Raw genomic sequence first — 19,202 nt, forward strand, 5'->3', positions numbered from 1 at the left:
GTGATTCCTCCTTCCTTTCAGACTGTTTCCTGTTTCTGCTTTTGTGGCCTGGTGCCCATTTCTTATAGCTTTTAGATATATCCTCCACTAAAAATACTTTTAAAACTCTCACACTTTCTAGAAAAAATAGACTCAAGGGTCGGTAACAAGTATTTAAAATACATGAAAGCAGAACTTTTAGTATATACTCCAAGAGAGCTGATTAGTATATACTCCAAGAGAGCTCAACTCCCATTGTCTCTGGTTCCAGGGATTGCCAAAACTTAGAACGGTGATTTGAAAATGTTTTACACTAGTGTCTGCATCTGGTTAACTTGTGAATTCTTTTCCCCAGCACGTCTCAGGTACTATATATTGCCATCCTACCTGCAGGGGCAAAGGTATTAGAGAGACTCACAAGAAGATTAAAACCATGAGTAGTTGTTCTGATTTGAATATGCCTAGCTTCTTTCAGACAGTCCCTTTGACATGGTTCCATGGGATAAATTCTTCCTTAGGTGCTAATACAACTTGAACATCTCCTTAAGACGTTCTTATCTCCCTTTCAATAAGAAAGGTGTACCTAGCCAAAGGCCAGGCCCCTTCAGTGGCAACAGAACTCCCTGCCCACAGGAGCACAGGACCAGGCTGGGGTTGCTTTAGGGAGCCAAGGACATCTGAATATATATGGTGGGCTACATGGAAGCTGAGAGCCCTGAATCTAGAAGGTTTCCTGCTCTGGCATCACAGAAGGGGTATATGCCACCTTGGAGAAGCAAATAAAAATATTGCACAAATGCCTTTTATTTATTTATTTTTTTAAAAGACTTTATTTATTTATTTGCCAGAGACAGAGGGAGAGAGAGCGCGAGCACAGGCAGACAAAGAGGCAGGCAGAGGCAGAGGGAGAAGCAGGCTCCCTGCCGAGCAAGGAGCCCGATGTGGGACTCGATCCCAGGACCCTGGGATCATGACCCGAGCCGAAGGCAGCTGCTTAACCAACTGAGCCACCCAGGCATCCCACAAAATGCCTTTTAACATATCGTGTCTTTATTTTCAGTCCTTTTGGTTTTATGGTCTTGATCAGGTCATGAGTGGTGGGGTAAAGGAAAAACTAGGCTAACCCTCGTGTAATTATTTCTTTCCAGCAATAAAGAATGACACTGAGAGAAAGTTTTGCTACCAACAGCTTCCTGTAACTTTGAGGCTAATATACACCATTTTCCAGGTATTTTTTTTGACATATTTTTGACGTATTTTGACGCTCTTTTAGATAACTCAATAGTAACCATGTGTTTCTTCGTGTAGGAAATGGCGAAGTTTGAAGAGCCAGACATCCTTTTTAACATGCTCAATTGCCTGAAGATTCTCTGTCTACATGGAGAGTGTTTATACATTGCTAGAAAAGACCATCCTCAGTTTTTAGCTTACATTCAGGATCATATGTTGATTGCAAGGTATGTCATCCTAGCAGGTTTTTGTTGTTGTTGTTTATATTTTAGGCTTTAGTTGTGAAAATCAATGTCAGGACAAGACTTACCAACTCATTTGGGCCACTCCTATTAGCCAGGACAAGCTGCCTATGGGAATAACTTTCATTTCTTTTGCCAAGTCTAACATTTAAGTATGTCAACATGAAGAATAGTAATTTGTTTTGCTAGACACTGTGGAAATAGAGATGGCAAAATAAGGATTATTTGTTTTATCAGTTGTTGGACATCTTAACGGTATAGTGTCCCTTAGAAAAATGTCAACATTACTAAATCACTATTTATGTTGTATCATGTAGTATAATATTAATACCAAAGACTTATTTGATTTCTTACTTGAAGTAGAACTTCCAATAGACACCAAAAACCTCTCCACATATTGTCTGATATAGTATTTTTAGAGACTGCAGAAGCATTTTGAGAAAAATAATAAAATATTGTCCTGGATTTAGATAATGTTTTCTGCTTAGGAAGAAAATAACTCAAAGTAACTATTAGAGTCTTCCTGAAGGTAAGTCAGAAAAATAGTATCCTCATTTAAATGTAAGAGAATGAGGTGGTAAGAAGAAAGAAGAGGTTGGCTTGGTTAACTTGGTGACAAAACTGACTTGAGACTCTGTCTTTTCACACATTTTTTCCATTTGTTTATCCATTCATTCAACAGATATCACTGGGGGCTTGATATATATAGATTATCATCCTAGGTACTTTGGGAATTTGCAGTCTAGTTTGGAAGGGGGTGAATGTTATTTATACAGAAGGTGACCACACAATTTATTCTTCACATTATTTACTTTTGAGAGTGAAGAAGGAGTGCTCTTCATAATAGCCTCAAACAACTAGTATAATGTAGACCAAGATCTTGGATAAACCAAGATACTTGGTTTCAATGTCCATTTGGATGGGCATTGAGAGGATGTCAAGGATTTTTAGGATAAAGATCTGAAAATATTTATGGTCAGTGAAAGGGATCAGAGGAAAGGGAGTAGCTGGTAGAGTGAGGTCCTGGAAGACAAGAATATATGATCAAGAATGAAGGGTGGGCAGAAGAGAGGAGGGAGGTTCTTTTCTTTGAAAGGAGATATATTTTAAGGAAAAGAGAAAGTGTCAAGAGAAGCTCATTACTGAACCTTAAGAGTAGTGTGTCCTGATGTCTTTTCTTGAGAGGGAAGAGAATAGAGATTATGTTTGGAGCTCAAGGAACATGGAAAAATGTATGGAATCGCTCATGGAGGAACTCAGTAGGGTGTCAACAAGAAGTAATCTAAGACTGGCCTGCTGCCGTGTCGAGCTGAGCTTAGCTAGCACCAGCTTGTGGTAGAAATTAGTAGGGATTAGTAGGACCAAGTTAGTGCGGGGGCCTGGGAGTGGATGAGAAAAGGGGGGCAATGTAGGTTTATTCAGGAGTAGGAATTTGTGATTTGATTATGGTGGAAGTGGGGACGAGGAATTTTGCAGGAGGACATGGTTGCCTCTGAGATCCAGTCTAAGATGGGAGGCATATGAAATCAGAAGAGGATTGATGTTTGGAAGAAGAATATGAAAAAGAGGGAAAAGAAGTCTTAGTCAGGATTAGGAGTATCTTGGGTGGGGACACTGTTCAACCCAGTACAGAACATAGAATGGAAAAAGTGGAGAGTCTGCAAAAGTTTCCTCATGATAAAATGGGAGTTCTACAGGTGGAATGGGAGGAGCCGGTAGAAGGGTAGGCCCGGCTGACTTGGATGTGGGGAAGAGTAGGACTGATCTACAGATAGATGAACAAGTCCAGGCAAAAGCCATGAAGGAGTAGGATTGGGAGTTAGGCAGAAGCTCTCTTCATTCTCTGGAGTGGGACTACTAAGTAGGCCAACTTTTGTTGTTAAAATAGCCTCTATCGAGGGTGCCAGGGTGGCTCAGTTCATTAAGCGTCTGACTCTTTTTTTTTTAATTTTTAAAAATTTTTTTAAAAATTGGTTTTTTTTCCTCAGTGTTCCAAAATTCATTGTTTATGCACCATACCCAGTGCTTCATGCAATACGTGCCCTCCATGATACCCACCACCAGGCTCATCCAACTCTCCACCTCCCTTCCCTCCAAAACCCTCAGTTTGTTTCTCAGAGTCCACAGTCTCTCATGGTTTGTCTCTCCCTCCGATTTCCCCCAACTCCCTTCTCCTCTCCATCTCCTAATGTCCTCTGTGTTATTCTTTATGCTCCACAAGTAAGTGAAACCATATGATAATTGACTCTCTTTGCTTGACTTATTTCACTCAGCATAATCTCTTCCAGTCCTGTCCATGTTGATACAAAAGTTGGGTATTCATCCTTCCTGATGGAGGCATAATACTCCATTGTGTATATGGACCATATCTTCTTTATCCACCCATCCATTGAAGGGCATCTTGGTTCTTTTTACAGTTTGGCAACTGTGGCTTTTGCTGCTATGAACATTGGGGTACAGATGGCCTTTTTCACTACATCTGTATCTTTGGGTTAAATAGCCAGTAGTGCAATTGCCAGGCCATAAGGTAGTTCTATTTTTAATTTCTTAAGGAATCCCCGCACAGTTTCCCAAAGTGGCTGCACCAACTTGCATTCCCCCAACAGTGTACGAGGATTCCCCTTTCTCCATATCTTCTCCAAGAGTTGTTGCTTACTGTCTTGTTAATTTTGGCCATTCTAACTGGTGTAAGGTGATATCTCAAGTGTGGTTTTGATTTGAATCTCCCTGATGGCTAATGATGATGAACATTTTTTCATGTGTCTGTTAGCCATTTGTATGTCTTCTTTGAAGAGGTATCTGTTCATGTCTTCTGCCCATTGTTTGACGTGATTATCTGTTTTGTGTGTGTTGAGTTTGAGGAGTTCTTTATGATCTTGGATATCATATCAGCCCTTTGTCTGTAGTATCATTTGCGAATATCTTTTCCCATTCCGTGGGTTGTCTCCCAGTTTTGTTGACTGTTTCCTTTGCTGTGCAGAAGCTTCTGATCTTGATGAAGTCCCAAAAGTTCATTCTCACTTTTGTTTCCTTCTCCTTCATTATACATAAACAAAATGGATAAAAGACTTCAACGTGAGGCAGGAATCTATCAAAATCCTAGAGGAGAACATAAGCAGTAACCTCTTCAACATCAGGCACAGGAACTTCTTTCAAGTGTCTGACTCTTGATTTCAGCTCAGGTCATGATCTTATCAGGGTCTTGAGATCAAGACCTGGGCAGCTCATTGAGCATGGAGCCTGCTTGAGATTCTCTCTTTCTCTCTTTCTGTCCCTCTGCCCTGCCCCTGCCAAACAAACAAACAAACAAACAAACAAGTAAATAAAGGCAGCCTCTACAGGACATTTCCCCAGGCCCCATGAATTGCTGGTGCTGTGGGATTTCTGGCTCAGCCTTTGAGCTACATAACCCAATTTTTTCTTCAAAGTACTACCCTGACACAAAAGCCATGATGAAAAATCAAGGGATCTGGGGAAGGACACTACCTTCCTGATTTCAAAGAAGGCTGCCCTAGAGAATTGGGAAAGCCCTAGGGAACTGGTGAAATCCAGGCTTTTTTGTCACTGGGATGGTTTTCTAGCAGTGCTACATATAGTTTGTTTCCTTCAACTACCTTGATCAACCCAGTTTTGTGTTCTCTCTTATGATAAGGAAGGGAAGGACCTTGACTGACAGCCCTGCCAGTTAGTGGAGATAGAAATAGAGTTGTTCTTTGCTAGAAAAAGAGGAGAGGCTGCTGGGCAGGCAAACACAATAAATCTCTCCAGATATTCACTATAAGAAAATTTTTTTAAAAATCACTTTTAGGGGCACCTGTGTGGCTCAGTTGGTTGAGCAACTGCCTTCGGCTCAGGTCATGATCCCGGACTTCCAGGATTGAGTCCCACATCAGGCTCCCAGCTCCTTGGGGAGTCTGCTTCTCCCTCTGACCTTCTCCTTTCTCGTGCTTTCTCTCACTCATTCTCCCTCAAATAAATAAATAAAATCTTTTAAAAAATCACTTTTTACCATATAATCTTAACAGAACTAATATCAATTTTGTATATTTTTAAGTCATTGCTCATTTATATACTTGAATTTCTAATATATAATTTTTATTTTTTATATTAAAATATAGTATTAAGTAGTGTTTTTCTGTGTTGTTACATAAAAGCAATTTCTTTAAGAAAATGAACAGAACAGATTTAGGAAAGGTTTATCAGAGGTTTATAGTCTTGTGGATGAGTGTCAGAAAGCATCCCTACCAGCTGCCTGTTAACGACAGATCCCATAAACTGAGATGATTGTGTTTGCTTTCTAGAAAGGTTATCATAACAGTAACCACTTTGCTTCTTGCTTCCTCAGCCTGTGGAGAGTCGTCAAATCTGAGTTCTCCCAGCTATCTTCTTTGGCAGTTCCTCTGCTTCTCCATGCTTTGTCACTTCCTCATGGTGCTGACATCTTCTGGACAATCATAAATGGCAATTTCAACAGCAAAGACTGGAAGATGAGGTTTGAAGCAGGTACCTCTGTATTAGCTTAAAAATTCTCTGGGGTGGGGGTCACACGGTAAACCAGATGTCAAGTCACGATGTCTCTTGTTGACCCTCCTTTCTTTCTATATTTCTTTTAAAAATTTTATTATTTACTTATTTATTTATTTAGAGGGAGAGAGGGAGAGCATGCACACAAGTGGGGAGACACGGGGAGGGAGAGAGAATCTCAACTAGACAAACAGACTCTGCACTGATTGCAGAGCCTGATGCAGGGCTTGAGATCATGACCTGAGCCAAAATTAAGAGTTGGATGCTCAACTGACTGAGCCACCCAGGTGTCCCTTCTCCTTTCTTTTTAAAGAGTACTGCCTTCCTGGATAGTGTTCTTTGGTGATTCTACTTAACTGAACTTGCTTTCTAATAGTATTTTGCTTTATAATAGTATTTTGCAGAGTGGTCCTTAGGTAGGATGGCCCTGTTCAGGTCTTCCTAGGATAGTCCTAGTTTATGCCTGTTGTCCAGGTGTAGTTATTAATTGTATGCTTGTTTACTCTCAAATGGATCCTGGCTTGAATGATAAATTATACAGTTAACATGATACCTGATATTATGTAGTCAATATAATATATAATATGACATAATGCAATAAGTTACTTGTATCAAAGTAACTGGGAGTGTTCCTTAAACACACAGGTGGTTGGGCCCCACTCCTAGACCTACTGAATTAGAATCTTATGGGGTAAGGCCAGGAATATACATTTTTAACAAGGTTTCCAGGTAATTCAGTGATGTTTGAGAATCTCTGCTGTTAGACCCTTTCTGCTGAAGCATCAGGATCAAGTCTGGGGCAGTGATGGGTATGATTTCCTGGTGCTGAGAATGGCAAGTTCTCAAAGGAATATGGTAAGGAAGGAACCTGGGCATGTTCTCTTAGCCCCGCATCGGCTGCCTTCATTGTCACCCCAGTCTGCTAGGACTCCCATCCTTGGGAGCAGCAAGGAGGGCCTGCAATGCTGTGGTGTTCAGAATGGTTCTCTGTGTTTCAGCGTCTCCAAAATGTGACCAAGGAACGGAAGTTCCATTAGGTGGGTTAACTATGACACCTTCGCTAATACCACTGTCTGGGGGCACTTAAACAACAGACATTTATTTTCTCACAGTTCTGGATGCTGGGAAGTCCAAGATCAAGGTGCCAGGAGCATACGGTTCCTCAGGGTATTAGGCGGTCCAGAATCTAAAGCGAGGTCTGGCACCTCCTGTTTCCCTGTATGGTCTGCAGAAGGGCCTGGAATGGACAAAGAAATGAGCATGGAGGCATTTTGAGTATTTTGAAGTATAGTTTGAATTAAACAATGAGGAAGACCATTAAAAAAAAAAAAAAGACAACCCACAGTTAAATCAAGGCTGCCCAGCAGAAAAGTACAGTACTAGGTAGAAACGGTCTCTGTCACACAGATAAAATGGGACATTCAAGAAGGCGGCATCAGAATTTCCTTTTGGGGGGCACCCGGGTGGCTCAGTGGGTTAAGTTTCTGCCTTTGTTTCAGGTCATGATCTCAGGTTCCTGGGATTGAGTCCCGCATCGGGCTCTCTGCTTAGTGGAGAGCCCGCTTCCCCCTCTCTCTCTGCCTGCCTCTCTAATTACTTGTGATCTCTCTCTGTGAAATGAACAAATAAAAAAAAAAATCTTAAAAAAAAACAAAAAAGAATTTCCTTTTGGTTTCTCAAAGCAGGGTGTGGGGGACCCAGAGTTGACTTTTTCTTTGTGGGTTCCATTCTTGTCTAAGTAAGTGTCCGGTTTTTTGTTTTTTTGTTTTTTTGTCCTCTCCTTTTACACTGCAGTGGAAAAAGTGGCTGTAATTTGTAGATTTTTGGATATTCACTCAGTGACCAAAAACCACCTGCTGAAGTACTCCCTGGCACATGCCTTCTGCTGCTTTCTCACAGCTGTGGAGGATGTCAACCCAGCGGTGGCTACCAGGGCCGGTCTCCTGCTTGACACCATAAAGAGGCCAGCATTGCAGGTGACGTCCCTTGGATGTGTGTTGTGTGCTCTGTGGACGGTGCTCTCCTGAGCACATACAGAGCTGATGATGAGGACCGCAAGAATGGGGTAGTTTCTAATGGGAAAAAAAATCCCAGAAACACACCTTACTAAAGACCCCTTGTTCTTATCTCTTACTACTTTCTTTTTAATCTTTGTCTGTATGGTGAAAACATTTTTGACAGAGACAGGAATTGTATAATGTTATTTTTTGTGGCAGATTTGTGAACTCAGCTGGTTAATCTTGTACTATGTAGCTGGTCCCTGGGCTGGGAGCTCTTGTCATTAGAGACTAGACACTAAGAGAAATCATCTCTGTGACGAATTATAATATAAAGCAAAGCAAGATCTGAGAAGGCAAATACACCAACTAAAATGAAAGTCAAAACAACATGAAATACGAGACCTGGAGAGAGCTCCTTATTTATTTTATTTGTCACCTTAATTTTATAATTGAAGAAACCAGGTCTCAGAGAGGTAACGTGACTCGTCAAAGGACACAGAGCGAGTTAGTGGAAGAACCGAGACTAGAACCTCCGAAGTCCTGATCTCCTGATTTCCCACATTGGCTCCCGACTTATTACAGTGTTGTTATAATGAAAACTAATAATAATGGCAAAAGCTAAAATTTGTCAAACAGATACTGTCTTTCCAGGACAGTGGGTTAAGTGTCTGATCTCCATTGTCTTATTTAATCCCCACAATAACCTTGTGGGTTCCCATTTTACAGATAGAGAAGCCGAGGGTTGGAAGGGGTAGAGTAGGTCGCTTTTTCAGGGTCACGTGGTTAGTATGTGGCAGAACAGACTCAGGTTGTGAGTCATAATATAGTCCACATTCTTGACTGTAACTGTGTCTATACCCTGCTTCCCCTAAAAGAGACCAAGAAGAAAGGATCTGGGCAATTCGGTGGTTCGGCTGACTGTGGACCCACAGCCTCCCTTATAAAAATTCCCAGTTGTCTTCTGGATACTCCGTTGGTCTTAAAGACTAGGTAGTCTTCCAGCCCAGCGCCTGGAACATATGAGGCACTCAGTAGTTGAGAGTTGAACAAATTAATAGAATGCTTGGATGAATTACGGTTTTTAGGTTTCATTCAGTTAGGAAAGGGGGAATGGTAAGCAGAGTCATACACTGGAGAAATGGATGGTCAGTTTAGTCCTACTTGATTTTTTAAGATTCTGTGTGCCACTCACATTCCAAGAAAAAATGAGTTTACTTTCTTTTAGAACCATGGCATTTAGCATTGAAAGGAAATTAGAAACTTGTATTGTGTATTCTCAAATGTAGCTTTGGAAGTATGCTTCTTTTAATAGAAACTACAGACATTGAAAAAAGAAACATTGGTTTGAGAGCATTTGGATTAAATGGTTATTAATGAATGCATCTGAAAACCAATAACCTACATTTAGTGTAGATTTCTGAACTAGAATTTAAGAGGTATTCTACAATTGGGAGAAATTCCTCTTCTGCATTTTATTTCTACCAAACTTGCAATCAAAGAAAATTTCAATCAGATCATTCCACATTATACGTATGGAGCAAGGAGGTTTTGTCTTGTTTCACTGACTTTGCTTAATGTATTTGCTTTGAAGGAACTTAGATGTTTATGTCTGACTTAAACTTTCTTCCCCCTCTCTGCCCCAGGGTCTGTGTCTCTGTCTTGATTTCCAGTTTGATACTGTGGTTAAAGACAGACCCACAATACTGAGCAAACTTTTACTCCTGCATTTTCTTAAGCAAGATATTCCTGCCTTGAGCTGGGAGTTCTTTGTCAACAGATTTGAGACCCTTTCTTTGGAAGCCCAGCTACATTTGGATTGTAACAAAGAATTTCCTTTTCCTACAAGTAAGCAAAACAAAGAACTTGCTTTAAACAGCCATAGTTCCTATTCTTACATCTGCTAGATAAGCAGACCATACTCTGCATGTAGCCTAATTTCCCATTATGGAGGACGCTCTTACTTCATGAACTCAGTTTATTAAATATTTATTGAGTAACGCTGTAGTAATCTGTAGATCAACTGGTTTCTGGCATTCCAAAAGCAAAACCCTTTGCATTTCTTTGAGGACCTATGGTGACCCATTATGACTGTGTGTTCCTTAAATATGATTCAGTAGTCATGTTCACAATGTTTGTGAGCAATTTTGTGAGATACATTCGCATCTCACAAATTCACCCTTGCATGCTTGTTAGGTACCTACAGCTCTAAATAGATGGGAAAAGTGGGTCAGTCAACTGTGTCTCCAGTGATGATAAAAACTTTAGACAATGTAATCTTATGGTCTAAGTAAGAAGACTCACAGGCAATAGTCGTGATAGACAGTAGTGATGATTTTTTTCTATGACTCACCACGAATGATTCATGTGTCCACGAAAGACGTACTTTAATCCTGAAAATATACACAGCTGGGTTATTTCAAGCTCGTTGTGTCCGTTAAAGAAAATAATGTCTGATTCTTTTTGCAAAGCTATCACGGCTGTAAGGACCAATGTTGCTAACCTCAGTGACGCAGCATTGTGGAAGATCAAGAGGGCTCGTTTTGCGAGGAACCGCCAGAAGAGTGTGCGTTCTCTGAGAGACAGCGTGAAGGGGCCTGTGGAATCCAAGAGGGCACTCTCCCTCCCCGAGACCTTAACCTCCAAAATTCGTTGAGTATCTTCTTCCCTCCTTCCTTTAAATCTGTTTAATGTCTTTCTGAGGCTGACTTGTCCTGTTGAATGTTCATAGAGTAACTTATTTAGTCAACAGAGCTCCTTCACTAGGTTAGGGCTTCAGATTCCCTAGAGGGTCACCCCAAGAATGTCAGTGCCCTGGTGGGGGGCTTTGTCCAGTGTGTGGGTGAAGCAAAGCCCTGGTCCAGCAGTAGAAGGCAGCAAATCCACTCATGCCTGGCCAGAAACGTAGACGCAGCCTCTCTGCTCCTGAGTCCTAGGACAGGAAGGGGGATACCACCAGTCCTGGAACCTGAGAGCTTCCTGGAAAAGAGCAGGACAGGCCAGACCCCATGGCAGCTGAGGTGACAGGGTGGAAGTGTGGAATGCATTTGCTTTTCATGTATGATGGAGACAGCTGAACAAGCTCCCACAAGAACCAAAAATAATGGTTGCTTTTGAAAAGAAAACACCAGGTTGAGGAGAAGTTGAATTTCTGTGCAGCTTCACCAGATTATTTATAAATAAAAATAAGCTTCGTTGCCAATTAAAAAAAAAAAAAAGACCCTGTATGTTTGTTTTGTAAAGGTCTTTCTTTATATGGCACTTTGAAAGAGAGCACAATTTTCCCTTAATTACCAAATGACTAAATGAACCCTAATGATCAGCAAAGGCTCATGAATGGCAAATAATTAAAATTTCATAACTAAATCACCATGTTAGTGAATGAGTATATTTAAATATGGTACTTGTGAAATTTGTCAAGTGATTTTATTTTTAAATAACTGCTGTGAAATTCATCACATAACACTCTAAAACATACCTCTTGTCCTGTCAGAAGTGGAAAGGTTTGCTTTTTCCATTGGCATTTATTGGAAGACAGCCTCGTATAACATAATCATTTTTAATCACAAATATGATTTGATTTTTTTTATTGCATTTTATCTCTATTTTAGACAAGCTATGAAAATGTGGTATTGTGAACTTTGGGAGAAGTCAATGAAAGCCCTTTAAGTGATCAGTAACTCAGTTTTTCAGGGAACAAAAATTCTAGCAAGTGGTCATTTAAGAATAACCCGCAGGAATTCTAGGCCCCAGAGGAGACCGAATCAGATCCTAGAAACCAATACCTAGATGAAATAAATTACAATTTCTATGAATTTCCCAGCTCTTTTATAACTTAACCAGCCACTTGGGGATATCAGGGTTACTTATTGTCCTTTCTCGCTACTTGATTCACATGACAATTTTGAAGATTAAGAATGGAAATAACATGAAAGAATGTTCTGGAAAGTCACATAAAACCACAAAGCTTTTGTGATGCAAACATCTTTTCTGCGATGTTAATGACAAGTAGGAAAACGAAACTTAAACCTGCCCCTCCTATCCAGTGAGTTAGCACTGAGTGTGTTTTCTAGGCTCAAGTTGTTTTTAATGCTTATTTCAATAGAGTTGTTGTTGATTTTTAAGCCATGAGGTTGACCAGGCATGAGCAGTCTGCTCCGGCTCTCGGTGGGACACGCGAACACACACCAGGTGGGTACTTCTGACGTGCAAGGGCCGTGTGCAAGTGTCTATCCCAGGTGGTCAAGGTGAAGGATACAGTGTCTCTAAATGGGCCAGAGTGCTAGATTTAGGACTTGCAAACTTGAAGGGTCCTACCCCAGATGCTCAGGCATTTGAGCCCCTGACCTAGCAATTCTTTCTATCTTACTAGGGGCAGCTGACCTTGGATCCCATTAACTTGTGGTCCAGTAAGAGCTATCATGTTACCCGAATATGCACTTTTCCCCAGAGAGCCAATACGACCAGACCTATACATAGTACTTCTATTTGTATGTGTCTTTACACATAGAAATATTATGTTCATATATATCCGCTCTAGGAAAAACATAACATTTCATTGACATTTTCAGAGGTTATACATTTGAGCCACCATCATTCACTCATCCCCGTAGCCATTCTTGATTCTTTGCAACTCTACCTGCATTTCTGTGTCTCAGAGAAAGGAGGATTTCGATTGTTTGGAGACCAAAGGGTCATATTCGACTCGCTACAGTGTAACTACCGTTCCGTGTCCCATGAGAGATTATAGTTTATCATGAAGGATCCTAAGGGTTGAAGGGGCTCAGCCAAGGCTGTCACAGACCGAACGTTAGCTCCACAAATGGTGGCACGGTGTATTGGGAAGATTGTGTAGGGTTCTGAATAGGTGCTTATTGTTCCAATTTTAGTATATGTGCTGCCGAAGCGAGCACCTGAATAGGTGCTTATTTGTCGACAGCAAACTTGGTAACTGCCACCTGTGTATCATGCTATAGAACATTTGGTTTTTCATCTAAGAATAGTTTTAAGAGTGGCCTCAGAAGGAGAATTTCAAGTAAGGAGGTTTTCAAATCACGTACACTAAGTGTTACAAGCATGACGCCAGAAAGAGCAGTAGCTGGGGGTGGGGGTGGGGGGAAGAGAAGGCCCCAAAGATTATGGATGCCAACAGCAGGTGTTGGCCAGAGTGGGTTTTCTCTTCTAAAATTGTTGAGACAGAAGGATTAGCAAGCCTTTGGCCGAGTCCGTCTGCCTTGTTTTCTGCGTCACTCAGGCCTCAGCTCTACTGGGATTAGAAGGAGAGTAAAAGTGCGAACTTCTGAGCCTGAGCTCCGCGACAATGTGAAGTCCGTCTAGGTCCCCTTCAGTGAGGTCTTTTTGAGATGATCTTAAGCAGTTTCATAAATTATCTTTATTTTACCCCATCTTTTCTTTTTGTCCTAAGGCTTATTTGAATTAATTATTCAATTAAAGTCTTTACTTATTCTCATTTACCATTTTCACAATCTAAAAGAGTCTTCTCACATCTCTTTGGGAAAATGGATACATATGTTTCCTGAAGTTTAAAAAAAAAAAAAATAAAGGCTTTAGGCTTCTACTTGTCTTACCAAAAGGGACCAGATGGAAATGGGGCTGACTGTGGGCATTGTGTATATTAAATATAATGTTAAAGCTTCTGGAAAGATAATTTACACAACACAGCATAATAAAAACTTGTGTAGATTTGGAAGTAGCTGGCTTACTTTATAAGGTCCTTTCAGACTAGTTTCTCATTTTTGCATTATTATTTACTAGACAGTAAATTTTTTTTTTTATTTTTTTTTTAAGATTTTATTTATTTATTTGACAGAGAGAAATCACAAGTAGATGGAGAGGCAGGCAGAGAGAGAGAGAGAGGGAAGCAGGCTCCCCGCTGAGCAGGGAACCCGATGTGGGACTCGATCTCAGGACTCTGAGATCATGACCTGAGCCGAAGGCAGCGGCTTAACCCACTGAGCCATCCTAAAATTGTACAGGATGGTTTAAGAGAGTAATTACATGGAAGCTGAAGGACTTGCTACTTACTGAACATCCTTTCGTTTGGTACAAGAGCTTCTCTGTGCAAGACCTCTTATTGATCAGGCCTGAAACAAAGCCTCTGTCCTATAATTATGCAGCAAGAGTTCACTTGAATTGCTGTTTAGGCTGAGTTTTCTTGGCATGGGATTCAGAAGGCTGGCTTTCTGATCTTAGCTTTTACATATTACCTACAGCAAATGTTGCACCAGAAATACACTTGTGGAGAAGGTATATTCCACAAAGCTATGGGAGAGCTGCATTTCTTTATGACTTCTGTGAGTCAGATCAAAGACCTTAGCTCATGTGAATGAAACCCATAGGAAATTACAACTGGAATATTAGAGATATGTTAATGTTTCATTTTATAGAAGAGGAAACTGACGTTTCCAGAAAGGAGCCTCTTTCACAAGCTTGTTGGTGACAGATTTGGGCCTCAAGCCCAGGCTTTTTGATCTCTCATACAAGGCATTTGTGGTGAATGCCAATAAGTGCTCAGACCTTTATTTAATCCTAATTGATGAAGTACACAATTTCACCAGCTAATCTGAAGTTGGTAAAATTATAATTATTTATAAGGCAACTTTTCACTGATTCTGTGAAAACTAGGAATTATATTTGGTGATTCAGAATATCTGTTGAATATTAATTGAGTATAATATAGTAGTTTTGATAGGTTTTCATAGCACAACATTGAAAAACTGGTATTACCCTATATGGTCACGGGGAACTTAATTATATCATGTTCCTCATGCCCTGGAATGAATAATTAAACAATGGTAGGTATATAATAATAAGAATAACACTTCATATATGTATAGTACCTCTCTATTTATTAAAGTGTTTTTAATACAAATAATATAATTTTGATTTCACAATGACTCCCGATATATGTGAAGTATTAGTGTGTTTTTTTTGTTTTTGTTTTTGTTTTTGCTTTACATATGGACAGGAAAACCAAGGTCCTCAGGGATTAATTAATCTTGCTTAGATAATTTGCTCAAGATCACTTATAACTAACTAGTTGGGGACAGGAGACTTGATTTGCTTTCTTTCCACTCTACCTACCTATTGATGCATTGGTCTTAGGGGGTTCCTGCCCCGTGGCACATAAAGACACCAGTCTGGTTATAAAGCTAACCTGGGCATTCATGTCTGCTACAGTGTGCCTTCAGGTCATGGACATCCACACCAAGAGACCTTCCTATTTAAGACGCACAGATGGATCCAGAAATGTCCTAATCCCTAAAGAAACATGGATACCCTCAATTCTACTCCAGCTTGCTGAGAAATCTCGAGGTCTCTTGGTCTGAATTTGTATCAAGAGAAGGTGTCCAGTGCTAGGGAGCACTGGTAAAACTTTCTTGTATGGCCCTCTCCCCCCATCTCATTGACCCCCCATTAGTGTCCCAGCCTAAAACCCCGAATTACCTCTCTTTGGGCTTTCTCTTTCTTTCTAGAGATGGTTAACAACTCACATCCTTCACTAACTTGCAAAATGCCTGTTGATCATTAAGACCCCATAACTCAAAGAGAACAATTATTTTAATAGGAATGCCCTTGTTGGAAAGAATAGTTGTGGAAAGTAGCAGTTTCTGTTGAACATTTACTGGGCACCTTCAATACTAGGAAATATAAAAAGTGCAAAGATACATCAGAAATTTTTATACTCTCCATCAGCTTATATATAGCCAAGGAAGGGAGATATAGTGTGAACACAGGCAAACTCTCCTCTCGAGTGAGTGTGCCAGTGCCATGGAATGGTTCCTATCAGGTGCAGCAGGAGGAGAGTTGGGGGCAGGAAGGATGGTCTGGTGGAGAGGATGTAAAGGCCCAGATGTGAGATAGGAAGAGCCAAAGGCAGGGATGGGGAGCATAGGCCAGTGTGGAGTTAGTCACTGGCCCCAACTTCACAGCCCTTTTGCTATGGGCACACACAACACACCTACTACTGTGATGTTGGGTTAATGGGCTAGGAGATCAGTGAGGTGGTATAATTAGAATTAGCAACATACTGGATATTTAAGCCAAAGATACAGATGTGGTGAAAAGAAGAGGCATGTGCACCCCAGTGTTCATTGCAGCAATGTCCACAATAGCCAAACTGTGGTAGAAGCTGAGATGGCCTTCAACAGACAAATGGATAAAGATGTAGTCCGTAGTGGAGAATTACTCAGCCATCAGAAAGGATGAATACCTACCATTTGCATCGGCACGGATGGGACTGGAGGAGATTATGCTGAGTGAAATCAGTCAAACAGAGAAAGACAATTATCATATGGTTTCAGTTATTTGTGGAGCATAAGGATTAGCAGGGAGGACATTAGGACCTGGAAGGGGAAAATGGTGGGGGGGGGGGAGTCGGAGGGGGAGATGAACCATGAGAGACTATGGACTCTGGGAACCAGACTGAGGGTTTCAGAGAAGAGGGGTGGGAGGATGAGCGAGCCCGGTGGTGGGTATTAAGGAGGGCATGCATTGTGTGGAGCACTGGGTGTTATATGCAAACAATGAATCATGGAACACTACGTCAAAAACTAATGATGTACTGTATGGTGACTAACATAACATAATTAAAAAATTATTAAAAAAAAAAAAGAACTAGCAACGTAAAGCAAACTCATTTATACTGCTTGATCATTGGGTTCTCTGGAATAAATGCAGAGGAAGCTCACGGAAGCGGGGCTTCCTTCCTGTACCTGATTGTCTCTTGTTGGTTAGACAGAGGTCAGCTTACACAGAGGAATATTCCCAATTCCCTTGCTCTTTGGGGGTCTTACCAGTTTTTCCTCCTGTGTAGAAGAAATATTTACCTGAGATATTTATTTGAATTCAGTGTACTTAGACACTTCTGAAGAATAAGGGTCTAGTCTATGTCAGACACTGCCTCATATTCTGTGAGGGGTATAAAAATGGGTTAAGACATAGCACTCACCTTCAAGGAGCTTTTTTTTTTCTCCTAGGGGAAATTGACAAACGAGTAAATAAATTCTGCCTTGCAATTTGCCCCATTTTAGGAAATGGTAAAGGAAATTTTCCTCCATTCCTCCCTCCCATACTCCCTCTCTTGTCCTTGGGGATTTGCAGAAGTTAGAGATCACATCCAGTTGCTGAGAGAGGAGGGTGGGCATAGGTGGGAAGAATGGGTCCTGGGGACTGGGATTTACGGGATAAGGTTGGCTGGGGGTCAGGGTGCTGAGAGGTGTATCACCCTGAGCAAGACACAAAGGTGGGCAAGTGTTGGCTACGTTCTGAGACCTAGGAGTAGCCCAGCTGGTAAGAATGTTGAGCATCGGGGGTGAATAAGAAGACATAAGTCTGGAAAAGCAGATCCTGATCCTGCCTGGTTTCCAATCATCAAATAAATAAAATTGTATGACCCTTTAGAGTTTCAGTCAGTTGTTACCACTCTGTGGATAGACTGTGATGGACTCAGCCCATGATAAGGTTAGGGGAGGAATCACTCTGCCTCGTGATTCTGAAGTTGCTTACAGTTTTCATTAGCGAAATGATAAAAAATTTTAACAAGTTAAATCTCTATGATTAAAATGTAGAGGAATTTCATAGCCTAGCATTCAAAACTAGAATTCAAAAGTGTTTTAATTGTCACATCTTAGAGGAAATATCAAAGGCATTCAGTTTTAAAATGGAAATGTCATGCCCTTTGTAGATAACTTAAAACAGTAATATTGTTTTTATTAATAAAATTCTAGCTTTTCTAAGCTAATTTTTCTTAGGGATTTGATTAAGGAAATTTCCTTTATGAAGAGTATACCAGTGAAAAGCATATGCTGTTTTAAAGAAAGACAATAGACAAGGCATAGAATTGCAAAGCCCACAACTAGAGAAGTAAGTTTTTGGAACAAAGATTTTTTTCACTTTATACAAAAAGTTTCATCAACTAGTTCTTTTTTTTTTTTTTTTTTATCCAGTACATTTAATGGTTTGTTAAGGCTCACTCATTATTCCCCATTCAGGGAAAACAAAGGAAGGAGCAGCAAACTGAAAGCTAAAACACTGGAGATCAGTGAAAATGTATTTCAAATGAAAATAGGGCATTTGTGAAAGGGTACTTACTCATTAGGAAACTAAGATTTGATGGGAAAAATTAGGTTACATGCTTTATCTTATTATTATTATTATTATTGTTATTTTGAGGTGGGGGAGGCAGGCAAACGAAGAGAGAGAGAATCTCAAGTAGGCTCCACATGCAGTGCAGAGCCTGATGCAGGAGTCAGTCTCGGGGCACTGGGGTTATGACCTGAGCCGAAATCAAGAGGCAGATGCTTAACCAACTGAGCCATTCAGACGCCCCAGGTTATATACTTTTTAAACAAACATCTACTTGCAATGGGAAGAAGAATTTTGAAGTATTTAAAGATGAAGCCTGATCATTTATTTTCTAGACCTGAACCAGGATAGAATTAAATGAGGAGCCAATGACTTAGCTGGGCTTTTTTTGGAGCTCCCTTCTTCTGTATTGAGGCCCCTGGATTCTTGGGCTATAAAATAAAGGGGCAGCTCCTTCCCAAAGGCTCCCTAGTTCCATTTTTCACGTGGGGACTTTGGAAACTAGCCAGTCTGAACTTGGCCGTGGCTGAGCAGGACAGGGCTGCCAGGTCTGTTAAACCTTGCCACCCCGAGCAGAGACACATTGAGGAATGAAGCTACATTGTAACAGCCATCCCTTGCTGCTGCAGTAACATTGAACCCTGCAGGGAGCCTGCATTCTCACACTTGTCACATTCTTGGCCCAGGCTTGCCCAAAGCAATAACTCCTTGTAGCTGTAAAGTAATACTCTGGAGAAGAAAGAAATCAAGACTGAATATATCTCAATGCTGGGAAAATAGTCCTCTAAACTTTTTAAAATTTTATGTTATGAGGATTTATGTAGGTATTGCTGTTGGCCTGATCTTCTATCCCAAACATTTAATTAAATTATAACATACAGCAATGCTTCACATTTCAGGCCTCTTGGCGAAACGGTGTTCCACATAAATTGCTTCTTCTCTTGGTGGCTGATACATGCCTCATAAGTAACAGTATTTTCAATTTGTTGATCGCTCTCATCCATGCATGTGGAACACTTAGGCTTTACATGAATGATTTGGGGGTGAAAGCTACCCTAGAGTATGTTGCCCACATTTACTCTTCATACAGAGACTAGGAGACAGAAAATGTGAATGTTCTAGG

General features: G+C 40.7%; 1 protein-coding gene across 7 annotated transcripts in view; it reads left to right on the forward strand.

Moving 5' to 3' along the window:
* The window catches only part of UNC79 (unc-79 homolog, NALCN channel complex subunit), a 237,087-nt gene that overhangs the window by 130,175 nt on the left and 87,710 nt on the right, over positions 1-19,202 (forward strand). For 4 of the 7 annotated variants that reach the window (XM_045073073.1, XM_045073063.1, XM_045073076.1 and 1 more), the window contains exons 21-27: positions 1,128-1,207; positions 1,288-1,436; positions 5,797-5,954; positions 7,770-7,951; positions 9,619-9,820; positions 10,444-10,623; positions 12,098-12,163. In XM_045073073.1, coding sequence (XP_044929008.1) covers positions 1,128-1,207; positions 1,288-1,436; positions 5,797-5,954; positions 7,770-7,951; positions 9,619-9,820; positions 10,444-10,623; positions 12,098-12,163 — 1,017 coding nt within the window. The remainder of the gene's footprint in view (positions 1-1,127; positions 1,208-1,287; positions 1,437-5,796; positions 5,955-7,769; positions 7,952-9,618; positions 9,821-10,443; positions 10,624-12,097; positions 12,164-19,202) is intronic. The other 3 variants (XM_045073079.1, XM_045073065.1, XM_045073086.1) reach the window with 1 other exon arrangement.

This window comes from Mustela putorius, unplaced genomic scaffold (assembly GCF_011764305.1).
Source record: "Mustela putorius furo isolate JIRA1106 unplaced genomic scaffold, ASM1176430v1.1 tig00000129_pilon_pilon_pilon, whole genome shotgun sequence".
NCBI classification, from domain to species: domain Eukaryota; kingdom Metazoa; phylum Chordata; class Mammalia; order Carnivora; family Mustelidae; genus Mustela; species Mustela putorius.